Source organism: Oncorhynchus nerka, linkage group LG15, assembly GCF_034236695.1.
Source record: "Oncorhynchus nerka isolate Pitt River linkage group LG15, Oner_Uvic_2.0, whole genome shotgun sequence".
NCBI lineage: Eukaryota > Metazoa > Chordata > Actinopteri > Salmoniformes > Salmonidae > Oncorhynchus > Oncorhynchus nerka.
In genome coordinates this window covers 32,806,697-32,831,110 of record NC_088410.1, presented here as the reverse complement: position 1 = coordinate 32,831,110, position 24,414 = coordinate 32,806,697, and the positions used below count along the sequence as shown (strand labels likewise).

The following is a 24,414-nucleotide window of genomic DNA, read 5'->3' as shown; positions in this document are numbered from 1 at the left end:
ATGTGCTCCAGGTGCGTATTGAACAGAGGCTGTTGAGGTGGTAAGGAAGGACACTTGCCTCCAGATATCTGTTTTTGGTAGTACTGAGCAATAAACATTTTTTTCCCCCTGTGAATTTCTCTAGAAATTAATCAGATACAGCCTGAACTGTGCAATGTAGTAGGGAGTTTCCAACAGGGCCAATATTCCACATAGTTTAGCGCATAAGATGCGGTAATTAACTACAATGGCCATAATCCATTGCGCATCTACTTGTCCGGTCTGTGTTTCTTTTACGCCTGCTACAGAAGAGATAAAATAATGCGTGATATAGAGAGCAGCTTTACCTGAAAGTGCATGATCTAAATGATTGATAATTGGTATTCAGCAGTTGTGCCTTATTTACTTTGAAGATCTACAAAATAGTGATTTTGTCAAGACAGTATAGGCAGCAGCTCTATAGAGATGAGATGATGACTTGGAATGAAATAATAGTAATCAAATAAAACACATTTAATATACACAACAAGTGAGATATTTGAGTAAAGTAATGTGAATGAAGGTTAATAGGTGATAAGCAGTAATGGACAGGCACTACCATCATGGGACTTTTATTTATTGTTTTATTATGTGTTGTTACAGCATTTAACCCACATAATGCACAGCGCATTTAACGTTTTAATAATCAAAATCGAAACAGTGAAATATTGTTTTGTAATCGAACCGAAACCGAACCGACCTCAGAAAGCACTAATTGCTCAGCACTCGTTTTTGGTCAGCTGCATAGCATTCTCGTTTCCCCTTGTGGTCTGTGGCCAACCTCAATGCCCCCAGGAAAGGGCTAGCTTTTGGCCTGAATGTGTGATGTGTTATTAAATGCATGTGTTTCTGTAACCTTTTAAGTAACAGTATCTGCTGTATCCTTTGTACTGCAACAGTGCAGACTGGGAAGACGGCCCAAGGCCTGGAGCTTTGAGTTGATGTTTGGTTACCTTCATCTGCAGACATCCCCTCTTCAGTCTCCCTAAAGCCTGGATTTCACTGGAGCATGGGTGTCTGTTCTCAATTGAAACCAGTGCGTCAGTTATGTTTTTCCTATAAACAATATCAAGAGAATATTTTCTTTAAGTCCCCATAAGCAGACAGACGGGACCCAAACCACTCCTTTCCTGCCTGATGCCTCAGACTCGCAGCCTGGTCACAGGACCGCTGGGATGAGTGTGAGGCAGAGATCAGTATGCAAACACAGCACACAAACACACACTGTGTAGATGGAGAAAAACTGCTTGCTCTGCACTAGTGTGCCGTTGGTCTCCTCCCACACTCAGACCCCAATGCTATTGGAGCACTGGAAATGAAGCACTGCTCATAGTGAACAATATTAGACCATTCTCTCTATAAACCCTTTGAAAATTATATTCTCCATAATCATCGCCTCTTTTCAATATGCTATGACAATTAAAGCGGAGTGGCACTGAGCTAAGCTTCGCAGACGGAACAATGTTGAGAATGAGAATGAAAACATCCACTCTCTCCATGGAGAGGCCCTCAACTCTTGCCGTTGCTCAGCTACGCTCAGCTTGGGCTTGGCACGGGGGACCACTTGGACATTTCCGGAGAACTGGGAACCTAGTCAACTGTGTCAGAGTTCTCCGTTGTTAACCACAGCCTGGCTATCTGGGTACACTACTTTGTTGTACTGAGAGACAGGTTCTTGGCTCACGGCTCCCTCCACCTAAGGCATCGTGCTGTGTGAGATATATATTTTCTTGGCCGGCGTCTCACCCCGATCTCTACTGTATTGAGAGAGAGGGACAGGTTCTTCGCCAAGGCCTCCTTCCCTTCATATACCTCCTACACGTCTCACCCCCGCCTGCAGACCCAGAGCCCCACTAATCCACCAAGTACTCCCCAGGGAGTCCAATCTCTCCCCGACCCCACTGCTACCTCTGTGTCTGGGCTGCGCCAGCCGGAGTGCTGATCCGTCTGCCTGGCGCTGCACCCACTGTGGCGGGCAAGGGGAAGGGGCGACAGGTGGTGTGGTGTGTCCGCTGGCCCTACTCTGCTGCCAGCTAAAGGTGAGGCTTGCAACTATGTGGGGATCTGTGGATTCCGCAGGATTCTCTTCCATAACTCCATACATACTCATCGACCAGTGCACCAAGATGAATTGCACTAGAATGTTAGTTACCCCTGTGTAGCCACATACCCCTTGCTAGTGACCCCTGCATCCATCATTTTTCTCCTCAAAAAGCGACCTAGTCCCCCAATGTGACTCATGAACATTCATCCCGCTGTTCTTGATTTCTTCCTTTTGTAATGTATCATTTTAATTTGGCCATTTTACTAGGAGCTAGTAACATAAGCGTTTCGCTGCACCGCTATAACGCCTGCTAAACTATGTACATTTACATTACATTTTAAGTCATTTAGCAGACGCTCTTATCCAGAGCGACTTACAAATTGGTGCATTCACCTTATGACATCCAGTGGAGCAGCCACTTTACAATAGTGCATCTAAATCTTTTAAGGGGGGTGAGAAGGATTACTTTATCCTATCCTAGGTATTCCTTAAAGAGGTGGGGTTTCAGGTGTCTCCGGAAGGTGGTGATTGACTCCGCTGTCCTGGCGTCGTGAGGGAGTTTGTTCCACCATTGGGGGGCCAGAGATGTACGCAACCAATAAACTTTGATTTGATTTTGATTTGAACAACAAATCTCTGCTTCCTCCCGAGCTTGTTGTTGCTGTGGCTGGACCATGACCAGGCTAGAGCATATCTCTGCCCTTCCGAGGGATCTGTCTGTGTACATATGAAAGACTGGCCATCTGGTGACCCACTCACCCCTCCCCTAATGCACACCATGATATCCCCCAAAATCACTGCACCACGTGTCGCTTCAAAGGGACCGTTCATCACATTCTACAATGGTGATGGTGTCATTCATCATGACCTTCAATATATTGGCATTATTTTTATACCACATAACACAATGCCACAAACCTCAGTCATGCTGCAATCAAATAGAGTACAGTAAAAGTCCCCTGTGGTCCAAAGACTGAGATAAGAGGTGTAGCAGCTAGCTGGTGTGTGAGCAGACAACTTTGTTTTCTCTCCCAGAGGAGAAGGAGTGTGTGTGACTCACAATCGCATTTCCCGCTGCTGGCAGGCGACAGCTGTGGCGGTGAACTTTGCTCCGCAAGAGTCTTTCAACTAGGACCCTGCCGCTACCCCCAGCCCCCACCAGTATGTCGCAGCCACACCGCCATTGTTCCAGCTCAGCAACTTGGTTAGCCGACCTTGGGCCCCTCTGCAGCCCCCTGTCTTTTGCCTCCCCTGCCCCAACACGATAGACAACATAGTTACATGAATGTGTCTCTGCCGCCCAGCCAGGCTTGGACTGACCGAGAGATGGAGAGAAAGGGTGCATGGACACCGAGAGAACGGCAGAATGGGAAATTGACCCTTCTGCATAATCACCCGTCCCTCCTCTTACTTGGTTAATGGAATATCCTGGCCGGCAGACTGTAGACAGGGATTAACCCTCTCCTGGCCTGCACCCCCCTCAGTCTGACACTGCAGGGATGATATGGCAATTTTGTACGCAACTGCAACGACCCCCATTTAGAGGTCTGCATTAGTGTTAAAGAGATCAGATTTGTTGCTCTCTGTTTCGGGTTATTACAATGCATCACACACAGCGTAACTCATTCCCTGGCTTGAGTGTGTTGGACTGCACTGAATAAAGAGCTGTCCTCTCAGCCGGATGCAATGAGCTGGTGGCGGAGGAGGAGAAAGCTGTGAGTGCCATGTGGGAGGAATCTCAAATGGTGCAGTACTTTGGCAGCCATCCTCCTAGCAGCATCTATATCACAGAGACGGTTTCTGTATGATCAGTTTTTGGAGGTCAGGGGGAGAGTGAGAGATAAGGGATAATAAATCTCGGCCAGTGTGCGCGGTGGCTCTGAACCAGAGGCAACCAGTCTTTTTATGATGCCTAATCATTATGATGGTAATGCTTTATTCTCAGTGCCTGTAGCAGCAAACTGAAGGTCAACCTTATCATTAGGCTACTTTGATACGGACCAGCAACGATCTTCGTTCTCTCATTCCCTCTATGCCACCTGTATGTATCCTTTCACATCTTCATTGTCCTTCCACCACCATACAAGCCAAGGTCAGGATATTATTCTGTTTGTGCTTAGTCACTGTCCACTAAGCAGTTCACACTCCTTTTCATCCCCACAGTGACTGTACGTACATACCCCAACCAGAAGCCATGGATTACAGGCAACATTCGCACTGAGCTAAAGGGTAGAGCTGCCGCTTTCAAGCTGCGGGACTCTTAACCCGGAAGCTGACAAGAAATCCTGCCATGCCCTGCGACGAACCATCAAACAGGCAAAGCGTCAATACAGGGCTAAGATTGAATCATACTACACCGGCTCCGACGCTCGTCTTATGTGGCAGGGCTTGCAAACTATTACAGACTACAAAGGGAAGCACACCTGCGAGCTACCCAGTGACACGAGCTTACCAGACTAGATAAACCACTTCTATGCTCGCTTTGAGGCAAGCAAAGCCGAAGCATGCATGAGAGCATCAGCTGTTCCGGACGACTGTGTGATCACGCTCTCCGTAGCCGACGTGAGTAGGACCTTTAAACAAATCAACATACACAAGGCTGCGGCGCCAGACGGATTACCAGGACGTGTGCTCCGGGCATGTGCTGACCAACTGGCAGGTGTCTTCACTGACATTTTCAACATGTCCCTGATTGAGTCTGTAATACCAACATATTTCAAGCAGACCACCATAGTCCCTGTGCCCAAGAACACAAATGCATCCCACATGGATAAAAGGAACACTTATGTGAGACTGCTATTCATTGACTACGGCTCAGCGTTCAACAACATAGTACCCTCAAAGCTCATCACTAAGCTAAGGATCCTGGGACTAAACACCTCTCTCTACAACTGGATCCTGGACTTCCTAATGGACCACCCCCAGGTGGTGAGGGTAGGTAGCAACACATCTGCCACGCTGATCCTCAACACTGGAGCTCCCCAGGGGTGCTTGCTAGGTCCCCTCCTGAACTCCCTGTTCACCCACGACTGCATGGCCAGGCACGACTCCAACACCATCATTAAGTTTGCAGACGACACAACAGTGGTAGGCCTGATCACCGACAACGACGACACAGAGGGCACGACAAAGCCTATTCCTCCTCAGGAAATTAAAAAGATTTGTCATGCTTTCTGAGATCCGCAAAAGGTTCTACAGCCGCAACATCGAGAGCATCCTGGTTGCATCACTGCCTGGTATGGCAATTGCTCGGCCTCTGACCGCTGGGCACTACAGAGGGCAGTGCGTGCGGCCCAGTACATCACTGGGGCTAAGCTGCCTGCCATCCAGGACCTCTACACCAGGCAGTGTCAGAGGAAGGGCCTAAAAATTGTCAAAGACCCCAGCCACCCCAGTCATAGACTGTTCTCTGTACTACTGAGCATGTAGAGGTCTGTAATGTTCATCATAGGTACACTTCAACTGTGAGAGACGGAATCTAAAACAAAAATCCAGAAAATCACATTGTATGATTTTTAAGTAATTATTTTGCATTTTACTGCATGACATAAGTATTTGATCACCTACCAACCAGTAAGAATTCTGTCTCTCACAGACCTGTTAGTTTTTCTTTAAGAAGGCCTCCTGTTCTCATTACCTGTATTAACTGCACCTGTTTGAACTCGTTACCTGTATAAAAGACATCTGTCCACACACTCAATCAAACAGACTCCACAATGGCCAAGACCAGAGAGCTATGTAAGGACATCAGGGGTAAAATTTAAGACCTGCACCAGGCTGGGATGGGCTACAGGACAATAGGCAAGCAGCTTGGTGAGAAGGAAACAACTGTGGGTGCAATTATTCGAAAATGGAAGAAGTTCAAGATGACGGTCAATCACCCTCGGTCTGGGGCTCCATGCAAGATCTCACCTCGTGGGGCATCAATGATCATGAGGAAGGTGAGGGATCAGCCCAGAACTACACGGCAGGACCTGGTCAATGACCTGAAGAGAGCTGGGACCACAGTCTCAAAGAAAACCATTAGTAATACACTACGCCGTCATGGATTAAAATCCTGCAGCGCACGCAAGGTCCCCCTGCTCAAGCCAGCGCATGTCCAGGCCCCGTCTGAAGTTTGCCAATGACCATCTGGATGATCCAGAGGAGAAATGGGAGAAGGTCATGTGGTCTGATGAGACAAAAATAGGGCTTTTAAACTCCATTCACTGTGTTTGGAGGAAGAAGAAGGATGAGTACAACCCCAAGAACACCATCCCAACCGTGAACAACGGAGGTGGAAACATCATTCTTTGGGGATACTTTTCTGCAAAGGGGACAGGACGACTGCACCGTATTGAGGGGAGGATGGATGGGGCCATGTATCTCGAGATCTTGGCCAACAACCTCCTTCCCTCAGTAAGAGCATTGAAGATGGGTCGTGGCTGGGTCTTCCAGCATAACAACGACCCGAAACACACAGCCAGGGCAGCTAAGGAGTGGCTCCGTAAGAAGCATCTCAAGGTCCTGGAGTGGCCTAGCCAGTCTCCAGACCTGAACCCAATAGAAAATCTTTGAATGGAGCTGAAAGTCCGTATTGCCCAGCGATAGCCCCGAAACCTGAAGGATCTGGAGAAGGTCTGTATGGAGGAGTGGGCCAAAATCCCTGCTGCAGTGTGTGCAAACCTGGTCAAGAACTACAGGAAACATATGATCTCTGTAATTGCAAACAAAGGTTTCTGTACAAAATATTAAGTTCTGCTTTTCTGATGTATCAAATACTTATGTCATGCAATAAAATTCAAATGAATTACTTAAAAATCATACAATGTGATTTTCTGGATTTTTGTTTTAGATTCCGTCTCTCACAGTTGAAGTGTACCTATGATAAAAATTACAAACCTCTACATGCTTTGTAAGTAGGAAAACCTGCAAAATCGGCAGTGCATCAAAGACTTGTTCTCCCCACTGTATATACATAGTCACTTTAACCATATCTACATGTACATACTACCTCAATCAACCTGAAACTGGTGTCTGTATGTAGCCTCGCTACTTTTATAGCCTCGCTACTGTATATAGCCTGTTGTTTTATTGTTGTTTTATTTCTTTACTTACCTATTGTTCACCTAATACCTTTTTTGCACTATTGGTTAGAACCTGTAAGTAAGCATTTCACTGTAAGGTCTGTTGTATTCGGCGCATGTGACAAATAAACTTTGATTTGATTTGCTTCATCATCATTAGTAAATGGTGATAGTGGTGATTCCCCGTGGGGCACTGAAGGGATTTCTTAGCTCTTTCTCATTAAATGACAGCTGACTGGTCCACAATTGTTTCAGATGGTTTCTCTTTACCTGGAAACCGTGTATTAGTAAAGGTTACAAAAAAAGGTGATATCAAATCATGGTGTCTTCAGATTCCCTGTTTTTCACACTGAATGACGTAATCTTCTTTCTCCTGCAGACGTACTCTGGCCTCTTCTGTGTGGTGATCAACCCCTACAAGTACCTGCCCATCTACTCAGAGAACATCATAGAGATGTACAGGGGGAAGAAGAGACACGAGATGCCCCCTCACATCTACGCCATCTCAGAGTCTGCGTACAGATGCATGCTCCAAGGTAAGTCTCAATTGGTTATGGTTATCCCTCCCTTTACCACAACCATCAGTGTCAATGCACAAAATATGTGCATATGCTTGCTACACAGGGAAATTGTATGAATGATCTGATTCAGTCTACTGGAACCAGAAAGTCAAAGCCAATTTAACCGGTTGTTTTGGGATTAAGGCTGTTGTTGAGAGGCAGTCAACTGGTAGGTACAGTACATACTGATATTAGGACAGCCTTGTCTCCACTGTGGCAGGTGCACTTATCTCCCAGGTCTGTGATGTTAAGTGGAGCCTGATTGGATCATTTGTCATGTTAATTGTACATTGTCAGTTCACCAAGGCCAGATGTTGTTGTTGTGTTTCAATTTAAACTGTTGCTAGGGGATGAACAGGCCATTGTGTCATCATTTTAGTTTTGTCGATTTTTTTTGGGGGGGGGGGGGGGGCCTTCTGTAAATTGTCAAAATGTTACTTTTCCCCCTGTTGCATTTGGCAGGGCATCTCCGTTAGCTCTACTGTTACAATACTCAAGGCTTTCACTCTCAAGTTACCGAACCAAAACAAGCCACATGTCGCCATCGCCAACGCTCATAAAAGTTGTTTTACAGTCGCCCTGTGATTTACGGGATTACTTCTCAATTTCAACAGCTTTAGGGCCATTCATTTCATTAGAAGGCTTAATTGAAACCATCAGCTGAACCATGGTTTGTTGCATACTAAAGTCGCCCCCAATTATTTTGATTTAGTGCACTGGCCAACTGTAGTAGTTGCCCTAAATTCATGCAAGCATCTCCAGCATTATGGTATCAAATGGTGCACATTGAGGAAAAAGGGCTTGGTGGAAACAGTCCAAAGGAGCTGGTCTTATTTTTCTGTTCATATTTCCACCGGCAGAGAGAAATGAATTTTGCCAGCAATGTCTGGAATGTGGGGAGCACAGTGGAAAGGGGAAGTGAAGGATGACTGTTTTTTTCCCCATGAAGTGTCTCAGCACCACTATGGGCTATAAGCACCAATGGGTCTAAATCTCAGCTTGAGAACCCAAAGCCTTTAGTCACTGTAGAGAGAATCCACTTCAGAATCCACCTCCTATTCCTCACATCAGTGGAAAAATAGTGACTGGCAGAATTGATTTACAAGGAGTTGCTTAAAGAAAGCACCCATCATTCTGGTGCCAGTAACCTATTGCTTCTTTCAAATCACAGACTCCATCTTTTTACCCCCTAATTGCCTATGTTCTTGGCTTTCTCTGAACAGCTCTGTTTCTTTCTTGGAATGTATTGATCACATTTTTTGCCTGTTGACATTTGGTTCATTTCATGTCTTTTGTATCTTAAACTCCAAGTAGAAATAGCCACATTATCTGTCTCAGACACCCATTATTTTTACCTTTATTTAGCTAGGCAAGTCAGTTAAGAACAAATTCTTATTTTCAATGACAGCCTAGAAACAGTGAGTTAACTGCCTTGTTCAGGGGCAGGACGACAGATTTTTACCTTGTCAGCTCAGGGATTTGATCTGGCAACCTTTCAGTGACTAGTCCAACTCTCCAACCTCTAGGCTACCTGCAGCTACCTGCTGATCTGTCCTGTCCCAGACACCTGACTAAACCAACATATCATTCCAGGCAGCAAACAATCCTTCCCAGTCCCCCTTTCTCTAATTTATCCGGAGTTTTTTTTTTGCACAGTTCCTCTTGACCTCCCCTCCGCTAGCGGAACCCCTCGACAACAGTTTTAGAAACTTCAGAGTGTTTTCTATCCAGATACTACTAATAATTAGCAACTGGGACTGAGTAGCAGGCAGTTTACTATGGGCACGCTTTTCATCCAAACGTGAAAATGTTGCCCCCTATCCCAAACAGGTTAACTCTTTTTCTGGATCTTGGGGTGAGGGGCAGCTCCCCAGCAATACTATCTAGGTACATCTCTGGATGTACATAGGGCTGTGCTATTGGTGTGGATACTCATCATGGAGCATCATCCCATTACTGTCACAACAGACATCATAGAGAGATGTCTGAGAGAGTTGTCTCTCTTTCCCTCTGCCTGATATAGCTGGGAGGCACCGCAGGCTGGGAGCTGTGACTGGGACCAGACCAATGAGAGCAGAGGGGATGACCTGCATTTGGCAGCACAATGGGACCTTTTGTCTCTGTGGCGAGGGCTTGTCCGTCCAGTGGGGGTCGGTTGTGACGAGTTGGGCAGTCCCGTCATCCAGGCCCTGCCTGAGGAAGTTCTCTCTCAGCGTGGAGAATATGTGCATTGACACCTCAAGTAGCGTCCTCTGTGAAGAATCTCTCCAAAGACACTGGTTGGATGTACTGGTAATGGAGTGGTAATGCCACTATTGGACATTGTATGTGCATGCAAATACATAGTGCTTCCCCAATCATGCTTTTGTTATGAGCCCTACTTGTCCCATGACCCAGTGAGTTCTTCCCATCACCCCCTTCACACCCTCCAGCTTTCTCACACCCTGAGCATCTGCATGGATGTAGAGGTGGGGGGCAGGGACTGGAGACTTGGACTCGGAATAAGTGCCATTCCAAATCACTTCTTTGTTTTCGCTTCATTTCACCCATTTAAATGAGGCATCGGTTTCTACCAATAACCAATGTAGAAATGAAAGGATACCTCTCAGGACCTGCAGTTCCTATGAACTTTTATGCAGGCTTGTCACAGTGGTAGTCATCGCCAGTATAGTCATCATGGCTAATCAGCTAACCAGCGGTTTGGCTCAAAAAGACGTCTGTAGGTTGGAGATTAGCAGATACCAGCTGCTGCTCTGCCCCTGAGCAGGTCTATAACCTGATTCAGTTCAGTGATTTAGGCGCTGGTACCCTGTACTGGTTGTATGAAAATGTTGCTGGATCACTGCATAATGTCATGGATATCATCACGGCATTATCTCAGTGCCATGATTTCATCCCTAAATGCTGTGATCGTGATGATAGTATCACATCCCTTTGGACATTGAAGTTCAAATTTAGCCACGAGGAACAGGCATTTGCTTCATGTCATTTATCAGCAGATTCAGCAGGTTATGTATACTTAACATGAACAATGCACATTGGTCAACATTTCTGCAACTGTGCCAGATTTAGCCAGCTGGATCATTTTCATCTGTAGTCCCTTAAGGGTGTCTAAACCTTTCCAGGGGCCATTCATTATCCCAGCATTTCTGAGATGCCAGCCAATTGCCAGATGGAGGGTTAAATGAGGGGTAACATTACAAAGCCCTGGTTGTGTAACTAGGCCTCCCCCCACCACAACTAGACCCACACATCTGCCATTAATTACTTCTCCAGATACTTTCCACAATCTCCCTCGTTGCTCTGGACTGATGGCGTCCAGTCAGTTACAAGGGGCTAATTTGAACATTTCTGGAATGTGTCGTTAAGAAATGCAAAGCGCTGAAGTTCTCTTGAATGAAACCATGTGTTGGTTGAGAGAAGAAACACCCATGTCAGCATGGGGATTTCAAGAGTAGACTGAACTCGTATCAACGGCAACACTGTCCCAACATAGTTGCAAGGCTTTGTGAGATTGAAGAAGAATGGCCTCTGTAAGGACTCTCCCTTGTGTTTGGATAGGCCATTAGGTCCACTCAAGGCAGATCTATATTGGCCTCATAAGCTTTGAGCAAATAAGCCTACATTTGCCTCATAGGAACCCTCTCCGTTACTAAATGATTCATTCAAATAAAATGTGTGCAAAGGACAGTAACTTATGTCTTTTGATAATAGTCTCAAAGATAACGAAATGTTAAGGAAATGGTGTGGAGGAAAATTTCCGTGGATGGAGACCTCAAGCCAAGAAAACACAGGCTTGATCTAATTTTCTGAATCAAATCAAATTTTATTTGTCACATGCTTACTTACAAGTAATGCTTACTTACAAGCCCTTAACCAACAATGCAGTTCAAGAAATAGAGTTAAGAAAATATTTACTAAATAATCTAAGATTTAACCTAGGATAGGATAAAGTAATCCTTCTCACCCCCCTTAAAATACCTAGATGCACTATTGTAAAGTGGCTGTTCCACTGGATGTCATAAGGTGAAAGCACCAATTTGTAAGTCGCTCTGGATAAGAGCGTCTGCTAAATGACTTAAATGTAAATGTAAATGTAAAGTAAAAAAATAAATATCAAAAAGTAACACAAGAAAATGACAATCTGTTGTTTTGGTGAGTGTTCTCTTGCTTTTACCTGGTTCAGAAGAACATTGACCAGATGCAGTTATGGATGCTGAAAGTACTTGATGAATTACAGTACTGATTAATGTGTTTAATCAAATTCAATCCCTCATTTCCTCTACACTACAAAAGGGTTCTTCGGCTGTCCCCATAGGAGAAACCTTTTTGGTTCCATGTCGAACCATTTATGGTTCCATGTAGAATTGTCTGTGGAAAGGGTTCTACATGGAACCCAAAATATGTTCTAGTTGGAACCAAAAGGGTTCTACCTGGAACCAACAAGGGTTATTCAAAGGGTTCTCCTATGGGGAAAGCCAAGGAACCCTTTTACGTTCTAGATAGTGTACCATGGGATTGTACCATGGTACCATGGGATTTGTATTAGCCTAATAGTTGGAACAGGTTGAGTGTACCATGGGATTTGTATTAGCCTAATAGTTGGAACAGGTTGTGTGTTCCATGGGATTTGTATTAGCCTAATAGTTGGAACAGGTTGTGTGTACCATTTGTATTAGCCTAATAGTTGGAACAGGTTTGTATTTTGTATTAGCCTAATAGTTGGAACAGGTTGTGTGTAGTTGGAACAGTTGTTGTGTGTACCATGGGATTTGTATTAGCCTAATAGTTGGAACAGGTTGTGTGTACCATGGGATTTGTATTAGCCTAATAGTTGGAACAGGTTGTGTGTACCATGGGATTTGTATTAGCCTAATAGTTGGAACAGGTTGTGTGTACCATGGGATTTGTATTAGCCTAATAGTTGGAACAGGTTGTGTGTACCATGGGATTTGTATTAGCCTAATATTTGGAACAGGTTGTGTGTACCATGGGATTTGTATTAGCCTAATATTTGGAACAGGTTGTGTGTACCATGGGATTTGTATTAGCCTAATATTTGGAACAGGTTGAGTGTACCATGGGATTTTTATTAGCCTAATAGTTGGAGCAGCTTTGATTGAGTTAGCCTGCTCTGTTGCGTTTCTCATATGTTATGGAATTGAGATAACATTTGTCCCATTCCCCACCAATTTCCAAGTCTTTCTGGCCCTAAACTCATTCAACCTGCAGGGAATTTTTACCCTGAATATCAGCAGATTCAGCACTCCTCTGATGTTTCCAGCTGCCAAACATGGGAATGTTTAAACGACTGTGCCCTCCAGACAGAGCAGAGGTCTAGCTGTTTCTTTAGCCTCCCCTGAGATCCACGGCAGGTCCGGCAACACTGCAGCACATAGCCATTTTCCCTAGAGATATAATACGAGCGTGGTTGATGTCATAAACCTATAATGTTCTGGAATATGCTGACAATGATCCATTTCTATGGCCTTTTCCCTCAAGGGTTTTTAAAACAGCTGGCATTGAGCCAGTAGAGCCAAATGCTCCACCATCACTATGCCAACGCTCCACCATCACTATGCCAACGCTCCACCATAACTATGCCAACGCTCCACCATCACTATGCCAACACTCCACCATCATTATACCAACGCTACTTTGTACCACATTGAGGAAGCCAGAAAATAACCATTACCCTTGAACTTTTAAGTGTTTCTTGCAGTGACCAAACCTCTCTGCTGGCCATTACAGTTCAATGGCAAGGAATGCAGGGGTGGCCATTGGGCTGCTGTAAATCCTCTGGGTGAATAAAGAATAAATCAGTGTCTACTGAGGCGGGAGGAGGCTAAGAGGACTCCTAATGACCCTGGGCCTGGGAGGAACAAAGCCACACAGGACAGTGAGAGGGCAAGACCTGCTGATTACCCGTTTCCTTTTCTATCCGGGGTTAGGATGAGACTGACTGCAGCTATAGCCAAGTCATCCCTTTTCTGTCCGGGGTTAGGGTGAGACTGACTGCAGCTATAGCCAAGTCATCCCTTTTCTGTCCGGGGTTAGGGTGAGACTGACTGCAGCTATAGCCAAGTCATCCCTTTTCTGTCCAGGGTTAGGGTGAGACTGACTGCAGCTATAGCCAAGTCATCCCTTTTCTGTTGTGTAAGGATTTTGGTTCTGTAGTGACAGTTCGAGGATAGAGAGAGAGGAATGAGGTTAGAACATTTGAGGAATGCGTTTGATCTCACCTGTTGAATTCAGCCTCGGTCAGTCCTGGATTGAACGATACAAGGGATGGGAAATGTCATCTCTCAACGTTCCATGGTGTCCAAAGTGTTCAGTATTCTACATGTGCTTCTCCCTTTGAAACACCTTTCATGTTTCGTCTTGAATTTAATTTATTAGAACATCTTGACTCAGGAATACAATGGCTTCAGATCAGGAGACCCAGGTCCACATTCTCCCCTTCGTTTTGACCTTGGCTTGGACTGAGCCCTGGTCGTTAGAGGAATGCGGTCTCCCGCATTTGTGTGACTAATGAAAAATCACTTCAAGCCACTACCTGCCAAATTCCTGCGCGGTGCGGTTGGTCGCCCGTCTCGGGACAGCTGGTTCTGTTCCTCAGCCAGGCCTGAGCCACATTGGCTGTCCACTCATCTGAAAAAAATACACTATGTGCCGTACTCACAGTGAGAATTCCTCTCTGTGTTGTCACCCAGCATGGATTGGCTTTTGGCAGAGCTAGCATACAGTAAATGAGCCCTGTTGAAAGTCCTCAGGGCCTTGGTAAGCTCTTAATATTGTGCTACTTTTTTGTCATCAGACTTTCAACTGCTGGGTCTTTCCCTCAGGTCAGTCTCATGATAGGGGAAAGATGTTGAACGTCTCTTATTACTTTACCAGAATGGCAGGTGTGTGTTACATTGCATTATGCCCAGTGATCTAAGTATTCTAAATATTGAAGTAGGACAAGGCCTCAGGCTCTGGCTTAATTGAGATTCCCATCCCTTACTTTCTGTCACTCCCCGTCACTCCCTCTGTCTTTGCTGTGGCAGCTGTAGTCCAGTAGTATACAACCTGTCTCCTGTAATTTATCTCACTCCTGAGGTAAATATTAAACACAGATTTCCTAGACGTGTACTGTACTAGGTGCCTTGGTCTGGGTCACGTAAACAACACACACTGAATAAATGTCCAGATGTCCAGGGCTGTCTAACTTCTCAAAATTATGAATCCGCCTAGTTAGCCTATCACATTTCTCTTCTAAGGATCCATTTCTCAGGAAAGATCCACGTTGGAAATGGAAACTAGATTTGCTGGGTCTGTCCGTATCAGAAGACCTGCCACTGCAGTTTAATGGCCCCATAGCAGAAGCCCTGCCACTGCAGTTTAATGGCCCCATAGCAGAAGCCCTGCCACTGCTGTTGAATGGCCCCATAGCAGAAGCCCTGCCAATGCTGTTGAATGGCCCCATAACAGAAGCCCTGCCACTGCAGTTTAATGGCCCAATATCAGATGCCCTGCCACTGCAGTTTAATGGCCCCATATCAGAAGCCCTGCCACTGCAGTTTAATGGCCCAATATCAGATGCCCTGCCACTGCAGTTTAATGGCCCCATATCAGAAGCCCTACCACTGCTGTATAATGGCCCCATAGCAGAAGCCCTGCCACTGCAGTTTAATGGCCCCATATCAGATGCCCTGCCACTGCAGTTTAATGGCCCCATATCAGAAGCCCTGCCACTGCAGTTTAATGGCCCCATATCAGAAGCCCTACCACTGCTGTATAATGGCCTCATAGCAGAAGCCCTGCCACTGCAGTTTAATGGCCCCATATCAGATGCTCTGCCACTGCAGTTTAATGGCCCCATATCAGAAGCCCTACCACTGCTGTATAATGGCCTCATAGCAGAAGCCCTGCCACTGCAGTTTAATGGCCCCATATCAGATGCCCTGCCACTGCAGTATAATGGCCCCATATCAGAAGCCCTGCAGCACTGCTGTTTAATGGCCCCATAGCAGAAGCCCTGCCACTGCAGTTTAATGGCCCCATATCAGAAGCTCTGCCACTGCAGTTTAATGGCCCCATATCAGAAGCCCTGCCACTGCAGTTTAATGGCCCCATATCAGATGCCCTGCCACTGCAGTTTAATGGCCCCATATCAGATGCCCTGCCACTGCAGTTTAATGGCCTCATATCAGAAGCCCTGCCACTGCAGTTTAATGGCCCCATATCAGAAGCCCTGCCACTGCAGTTTAATGGCCCCATATCAGATGCCCTGCCACTGCAGTTTAATGGCCCAATATCAGAAGCCCTGCCACTGCAGTTTAATGGCCCCATAGCAGAAGCCCTGCCACTGCAGTTTAATGGCCCCATATCAGATGCCCTGCCACTGCAGTTTAATGGCCCCATATCAGATGCCCTGCCACTGCAGTTTAATGGCCCAATATCAGAAGCCCTGCCACTGCAGTTTAATGGCCCCATAGCAGAAGCCCTGCCACTGCAGTTTAATGGCCCCATATCAGATGCCCTGCCACTGCAGTTTAATGGCCCAATATCAGATGCCCTGCCACTGCAGTTTAATGGCCCCATATCAGAAGCCCTGCCACTGCAGTTTAATGGCCCCATATCAGAAGCCCTGCCACTGCAGTTTAATGGCCCCATAGCAGAAGCCCTGCCACTGCAGTTTAATGGCCCCATATCAGATGCCCTGCCACTGCAGTTTAATGGCCCCATATCAGATGCCCTGCCACTGCAGTTTAATGGCCCAATATCAGATGCCCTGCCACTGCAGTTTAATGGCCCCATAGCAGAAGCCCTGCCACTGCAGTTTAATGGCCCCATATCAGATGCCCTGCCACTGCAGTTTAATGGCCCAATATCAGATGCCCTGCCACTGCAGTTTAATGGCCCCATATCAGAAGCCCTGCCACTGCAGTTTAATGGCCCCATATCAGAAGCCCTGCCACTGCAGTTTAATGGCCCCATATCAGATGCCCTGCCACTGCAGTTTAATGGCCCAATATCAGATGCCCTGCCACTGCAGTTTAATGGCCCCATATCAGAAGCCCTGCCACAGCGGTTTAATGGCCGTTTCAGGGGCCAGGGGTTTTGCCTCTTAGACCCCATTCACAAGCAGGCACTCCACAGTGTTTGTTTTTGTGAGTGTTATATTGACTGCTTTAAGCACAGATGATGGCCAACAGGGACCAGGCACAGAGAAACAGTCCAAAAACCCCTATTGACCGCCTGCCAGCTGTTTGCTGTCAAAAACAGCTTTGCAGGCTGTGAACGCCTCTCGACCAATCATAATGCCTTGCTGGAATTAACTGTTTTATAATGAGACGGTAACATGGATTTAACAGGTGACATCAATAAGGGATTATAGCTTTCACCTGGATTCACCTGGTCAGTCTATGTCATGGAAAGTGTCATATTTTGTACACTCAGTGTAAATACAGTATAATCTGACTAGACCCTTGAGCACCGCTGGAGTTCTGCACGATGTACAGGCTATGAACTGCTCCTGAGGTGTTATACTAACAGACCGACCACTCTAATGCTTTAATGGGATAGCCTTTCCATGCTTCTCCACACATTGTAGACTGCAAAATTGGCCAAGTCCAGCAATCCTTCGCTCCCCTGCTTGCTGAATTACAGTCAAACTGTCAACAACGTTTTAGGATGTTGGACCTGGTCCTTCTGAATGTACAGGCCAGGGCAACAAACCCCACATCTCATTTTTATTGTGGAAAGGTTGTAAACATCCAATGTTCCTCAGTCAGTCAAATGGATAGAGCAGTCCATACATGTTCAGTACAGGTGTTTTCCGTATATGGCCGGGTATTTGTCCATACATGTTCAGTACAGGTGTTTTCCGTATATGGCCGGGTATTTGTCCATACATGTTCAGTACAGGTGTTTTCCGTATATGGCCGGGTATTTGTCCATACATGTTCAGTACAGGTGTTTTCCGTATATGGCCGGGTATTTGTCCATACATGGTCAGTACAGGTGTTTTCCGTATATGGCCGGGTATTTGTCCATACATGGTCAGTACAGGTGTTCTTTTTACATGGCCAGGTATTTGTCCATACATGGTCAGTACAGGTGTTCTTTGTACATGGCCAGGTATTTGTCCATATATGGTCAGTACAGGTGTCGTCATACAGCAGATGTGAACGAGAGGCTTGCCTTCTGCCTTAGTCTAGAGTGAAGCCGAAATCACATGGAGAGACGCCCTTAGCGAGCATTAATTCACATACACTGCATAGCGTATGCCAATGAAAATCCATAATAAACAGTTATCTATGTTCCCTATGAAGCCCCTGAGAGTTATTGTTGTGAGTTCCTTAGATGTCCTACGGGAGCCACCGTACCTGTGCAAACCCGAGTTGTTTATAAACAACCAAGTCTTTCTTGTTCTTCTACGTAAGCGGTCCTCAAGTTTTCCAGACGTAGCCTGCCAAGGCTACATGCCTATGAAATCAACACAGGTAGGCTGCGACCTTAGCTTACAGCCTAATACATTTTAAACTACATCTTTAGTCTACTTAGCATAGAGGAATTGTAATGATCTTCCCTAATTCTTTTCTACAAACGACCCCAAGCAATCTATCTGGTTATTTTACCAGAATTGCTCCGTGTAGACGCATGAAAAATAGACTTGCTTGCTAATTTGACGTGCTATGATGCTGTTGACACTCGCGGCATGTCTGTTTTCTCTCACTCATATGCATTCTATTTCCAGCATGAGCACACTTTTCGTTAGAATTGAGATTGAGGCTCGTGGCTGGCAGGGATGTGAACTGGAAAGTGTGGAATGAGTCTGGTCACTGCATTAATTCAGCAGGGGGGGGATCTGAAGGGGAGGAGGGGGGGTAGTGGGGAAGCAGTCTGCCCACACTCTATAGTGTGAGAGAGGCCCCCCTGTCTCGTGGCTGGTTGGAACTTCCCCTGGAGGAGCCAGGCCAACCAACAATGATCTTCATTTTACTCTGGTTTGGACTCTGGTATCTGCTGACTGACATACTACTGCTCACCACACAACACTTGGATGATGCCTTATTTGTTGAAGAGTGCATCTGCTATAAGTTATCAGTGGTCAGAGTTCATTTTGAGACATTTTTTCTTAAACTGATGAAAACTAGACTATCCTCAATTAAAGCTACAGACCACCAGTTTGTCTTCATTATCCACCACGGCCCAGTGGATGTGTTGTGCCTCTATTTATATCAAACTGGTTTCTGAGGTCTTCCTCCTTCAAAACCACTTTGTTAACAGCAAGGCCCGTTGGCCAGGGCCAGCGGGCCACAGGGTCACAATGAGCTCACTGTCTGTGGGCTGAGATCAGCTCCCTCTGCCCCCTCTGCTCTGCTCTGCTCTCCCTCGTCCCATCCTCCCTTGTCTCCTCTCTGTCACAAACGCCACACGCAGAGCCACTGTGCCCAAGATGTCCTCCCATTTTTCACTTTGTCACAGGTTTGAAAGATGGTGACGTGTATTTTGTTTTTGTTGTCTATGGTCTGTGGAGGAGCTCAAGTAGAGTCATCCATCCAAGCCTGGTGGTGAACTTGTTAATTAGGCTATAAATTATTAAGTCATTCTATTATTTTGAGCATTAATAACAAAACTTTGGTACTGCCTTTTTCCCTCCCATGAGACAGTCCATTACTAAAGAATTGGCCAAACACCGTACAACTGAATAGGTTTTTAAATCATTTGTATTCTTTCCTCAAATATTTGAACAACCAATCCTATCCTATTCCGTGGAGCAGCCTCGTGAGGCCATCCAAAATAATCAAGTCATGTGAAGCTGGAAAGAACACTACCAATCATGTGAATCCCACACAACGGTTCTCATGACTAGGCTATAAAACACTGTTTCAGAAATAACAGCTCTGTTTGGTTCCCCATCTATGCCCACCCCTCAAATAGTCATCAGAGTTTTACGATCTTGGAGAGGTTGTTGAGGTCGATGCATTGACATGAATGAATGGAATTCAAGAACGTCCTCTTGACTCGATTATATCCTTCCCACATCTGCAGCTGGCCAGATAAAGTGAGAAATGTTCCCACATCAGCCTTGCTGTCTGGGCTGTGTTTGCGTCTGAAAGAGATCAGGGTTTTGGATGTAAAGGGAGACACAGGAAGGATGAGACAATGGTGTGTGCGTACCATGAAATGCCTGTAAATCCTTGTGCATCAGTGAGAATGTGTCAAGCCAGGCCCCGCGAACGTCATCAAAGCCAGGAAGAACCTGCTCAAATCAAGGAAGCTGCACTGTCCCTGATGAGCCATCCAGCTGTGCCTGAGTCCACCCCCCCACCACACACCCTGTTTTCCTCAGGCATCCCTATCTACAGAACAACCCATCCACCTCTGGCCTCTCTCCTCTCTCCAGTTCACTTTTTCAAACCAGCTCTCTCCCTCCATCAGAAGACCGGGCCAGGTCTGCCTCTCTCTCTGTGACAATACTGGGCAATACTGGGCAGCAAATTAGAATAGTTTTTATTCATGTATATCGTGTTGTCTGTGCAGGGCTGGAATCACATTAGCATTTTATTAAGAGTTGTCTGTGCGGGCTGCATCACAAGTGTTATTTTATTCATGTATATCGTGTTTCATGGTGGAATGAATGACTGTGCGCCCTCCTTCCACCACAAGTGTTATTTTATTCATGTATATCGTGTTGTCTGTGCAGGGCTGGAATCACAAGTGTTATTTTATTAATGTATATTGTGTTGTCTGTGCAGGGCTGGAATCACAAGTGTTATTTTATTCATGTATATCGTGTTGTCTGTGCAGGGCTGGAATCACAAGTGTTATTTTATTCATGTATATCGTGTTGTCTGTGCAGGGCTGGAATCACAAGTGTTATTTTATTAATGTATATTGTGTTGTCTGTGCAGGGCTGGAATCACAAGTGTTATTTTATTCATGTATATCGTGTTGGCTGTGCAGGGCTGGAATCACAAGTGTTATTTTATTCATGTATATCGTGTTGGCTGTGCAGGGCTGGAATCACAAATGAGCTCACCCAGGACAGAAATTGCATCCGAACATTCCCTCCAGGAGGCCAGGTCCAGACAAAGCCTCACCTTCAGGGACATTGAGCAACTATTCAGGTATCATCCCTTCCTCTGATGCCTTTGAAAGGGTCTTAGTCTATTGCACAGGCTTGTGTCGTTACCGTGTCCTGGGGTGTGAAAGACCTTAATATCCGAGAGAGAGTGTCATTTCCAGTGACTCAGGAAGAGGTCATGGGAAGTGTCAGTGGCCAGCCGCCATCTGTAGAATCTGTAGCGGAAACAGAAGAGGGGGAAACCCATTTGGAGAAGGGAGAAGCAAATGAAACATGTCCCGCTTCTGAGTCTGGTTTAATATCAAACGGTTTCCAAAGTAGTTCTTCAAATGTGGTCAAAAACATGATTATTACGTTTAAAGAATTCATATTTGCGATGCAAAGCAAACATTAATATGACCGGCTGCCAACAACAAATGGCAACATCATGCTATGTAGCCACTAATACATTGGTGGTATAACTAATGTATTTGCACGTCAAGACTTTTCTCCACAACCCTTTTAATCCGCTAAGTGAGGATGAATGGAGAGGAGATTTACAGTACCTACTTGAATGCCCAGCAGCAACCCAAACTCAGTGTCAGACAAAGATGGAAACCAGTAGCACCTCTCTCTCTGTTCCTAAGAGATGGTGAAGACCTGCTAGATTTGAACACGACACGTTAAATTCATCACTTGTTACATCACAGCGACAATTCCAAATTTCACATGAATTCATCGGATTGCTTTGTAGTGCACCCATCTAGCCGTCTCGTAGGTCGGGGTGAAATTCCTGAGATTATTAGGAAATCTAATAAAACCAATGTTGTTTTGGCCGATTACATTGCACTCCACGAGGAGACTGTGTTGGCAGGCTGACTACCTGTTATGCGAGTGCAGCAAGGAGCCAAGGTAAGGATGCTAGCTAGCATTAAACGTATCTTGTAAAAAACAATCAATCTTAACATAATCACTAGTTAACTACACATGGTTGATGATATTACTAGTATATCTAGCTTGTCCTGCGTTGCATATAATTGATGCGGTGCCTGTTAATTTATCATTGAATCAAAGCCTACTTCGCCAAACGGGTGATTTAACAAGCGCATTCGCGAAAAAAGCACTGTCGTTGCACCAATGTGTACCTAACCATAAACATCAACGCTTTCTTAATATCAATACACAAGTATATATTTTTAAACCTGCATATTTAGTTAATATTGCCTCCTAACATGAATTTCTTTTAACTAGGGAAATTGTGTCACTTCTCTTGCGTTCTGTGCAACAGAGTCAGGGTAAATGCAGCAGTTTGGGCCACCTGGCTCGTTGCGAACTGCGTGAAGACTATTTCTTCCTAACAAAGACAGCCAACTTCGCCAAACGGGGGATGATTTAATGAAAGCGCATTTGCGATAAAAGCACAATCGTTGCACGAATGTACCTAACCATAAACATCAATGCCTTTCTTAAAATCAATACACAGAAGTATATATTTTTAAACCTGCATATTTAGTTAAAATAAATTCATGTTAGCAGGCAATGTTAAACTAGGGAAATTGTGTCACTTCTCTTGCGTTCATTGCACGCAGAGTCAACATTCTGGGCCACCTGGCTCGTTGCGAACTAATTTCCCATAATTTTACGTAATTATAACATAACACTGAAGGTTGTGCAATGTAACAGTAATATTTAGACTTATGGATGCCACCCGTTAGATAAAATACAGAACTGTTCCGTATTTCACTGAAATGAAGTTGCTGTACCAGGCGGTGATACAGCCCGACAGGATGCTCTCGATTGTGTGTCTAAAAGTTTGTCAGGGTTTTAGGTGACAAGCCAAATTTCTTCAGCCTCAAAACTTTGGAAATTAAATAATTTGGGTCATTGACGTCCTTGAAAAGCTGATAACGCTTAGCCTAGACAAGTGTTAGTCCTTTGGTGTATACAGGAAAATACACACCCCCTATGAAGGAGAAGATGCATCCCTGTCTTGAATGATTGACTATGGTACCTCACAGGAGACAATCTAATAATGCGTCACAATCCTTTCCATCCACCTTTCCACTGCTCATCATGACTCTCCCAGATTGGATGGAAACTCTTTAAACCTAATAAGGAGTGTATTCCCAGACACAATCAGGTTATTGATGTCTTCTGGGCTAAAGGCCATCAAACATAGAAGTGCTCCTCCTTGGTAGAGTTACAGATTGGACAGAAGGCTGTCTTCAGGGCTACGATGCTGTTCTGCTCCTGATGAGTCATTGCTGGTGTGGGCAGCTCTCTCTCTCTCTTATGCTATATTGGTCATGGTCTATTATAGTCCAGTCTGAGAACTCGGCACATGGCACTTAGGCTATGAAACTTCATATGGGAAATCTGGTCAGTTATGTTCCCACCTTTCCCTCTATAAACTAGCTCACTGCTAGTAAATATAATGGTTTATGTACAGTCCCAAACTGTGCTTCTGGGCCCTTACTTTGGGTCAGCCTCATGCTCTGCCTCTTACTGTGGGTCAGCCCCATGCTCTGCCTCTTACTGTGGGTCAGCCCCGTGCTCTGCCTCTTACTGTGTGGCAGCCCCATGCTCTGCCTCTTACTGTGGGTCAGCCCCGTGCTCTGCCTCTTACTGTGTGGCAGCCCCATGCTCTGCCTCTTACTGTGGGTCAGCCCCGTGCTCTGCCTCTTACTGTGTGGCAGCCCCATGCTCTGCCCCTTACTGTGTGGCAGCCCCATGCTCTGCCCCTTACTTTGGGTCAGCCTCATGCTCTGCCTCTTACTGTGGGTCAGCCCCGTGCTCTGCCTCTTACTGTGTGGCAGCCCCATGCTCTGCCTCTTACTGTGGGTCAGCCCCGTGCTCTGCCTCTCACTGTGTGGCAGCCCCATGCTCTGCCTCTTACTGTGGGTCAGCCCCATGCTCTGCTTCTGTGGGTCACCCCTATGCCCCTTACTGTGGGTCTACCCATGCTCTGCCTCTTGCTGTGGGCCACCCCTATGCCCCTTACTGTGGGTCTGCCCATGCTCTGCCTATTACTGTGGGTCACCCCTATGCCCCTTACTGTGCGGCAGCCCCATGCTCTGCCGCTTACTGTGGGTCAGCCCCATGCTCTGCCTCTTACTGTGGATCAGCCCCTTGCTCTGCCTTTGTGACAAGAGCCCAGCCCTCGTCAGACTCGCACCCAGAACAGACCACAAAGGTCTATCTGTCGTCAGTGGTCTCCTCCGGAGCCCAGAGGAAGGGACTCACTGCAGAAGGGAAGGGAGCTGATGGCCTTTGTCTTATCTGTGGTACTCCAGCTTTGCCAGGCATGTGACACAGCTGAGAGGCCTGAGGAGGTGCTGATGCTGGCAGCCGAATCACAGTTAGTTCTCATGACCTCACACCTCACCACCCCCCACCTCACCACCCCCTTACGCTCCTCTCTACTGCCACTCTCTGGTGCAAACCTGGCCGGCAGCCACGAACTTGGGTTCATTTGGAGCCCACTGCTTCCGGGGACTGATCGGATGCCTCCCATTGTGTCAGTTTGGTCTGGTGGCAGACAGTGCTTTATGTGGTGTATACGAGTGTGAGGAATGAAGTATTAGAAACATGATCTGGTGGCAATTACTTGGACTACTAGCATTAATCTTTACATACTAAATGTATTATAACTCTGTAATATGATCATAA

General features: G+C 45.9%; 1 protein-coding gene across 1 annotated transcript in view; it reads left to right on the top strand.

Moving 5' to 3' along the window:
- LOC115142441 (myosin-10-like) overlaps positions 1 to 24,414 on the top strand; it is a 97,435-nt gene that overhangs the window by 14,367 nt on the left and 58,654 nt on the right. The window contains exon 2 of the mRNA XM_065001513.1: positions 7,508 to 7,664. Within this exon, the coding sequence (XP_064857585.1) occupies positions 7,508 to 7,664 (157 nt within the window). The remainder of the gene's footprint in view (positions 1 to 7,507; positions 7,665 to 24,414) is intronic.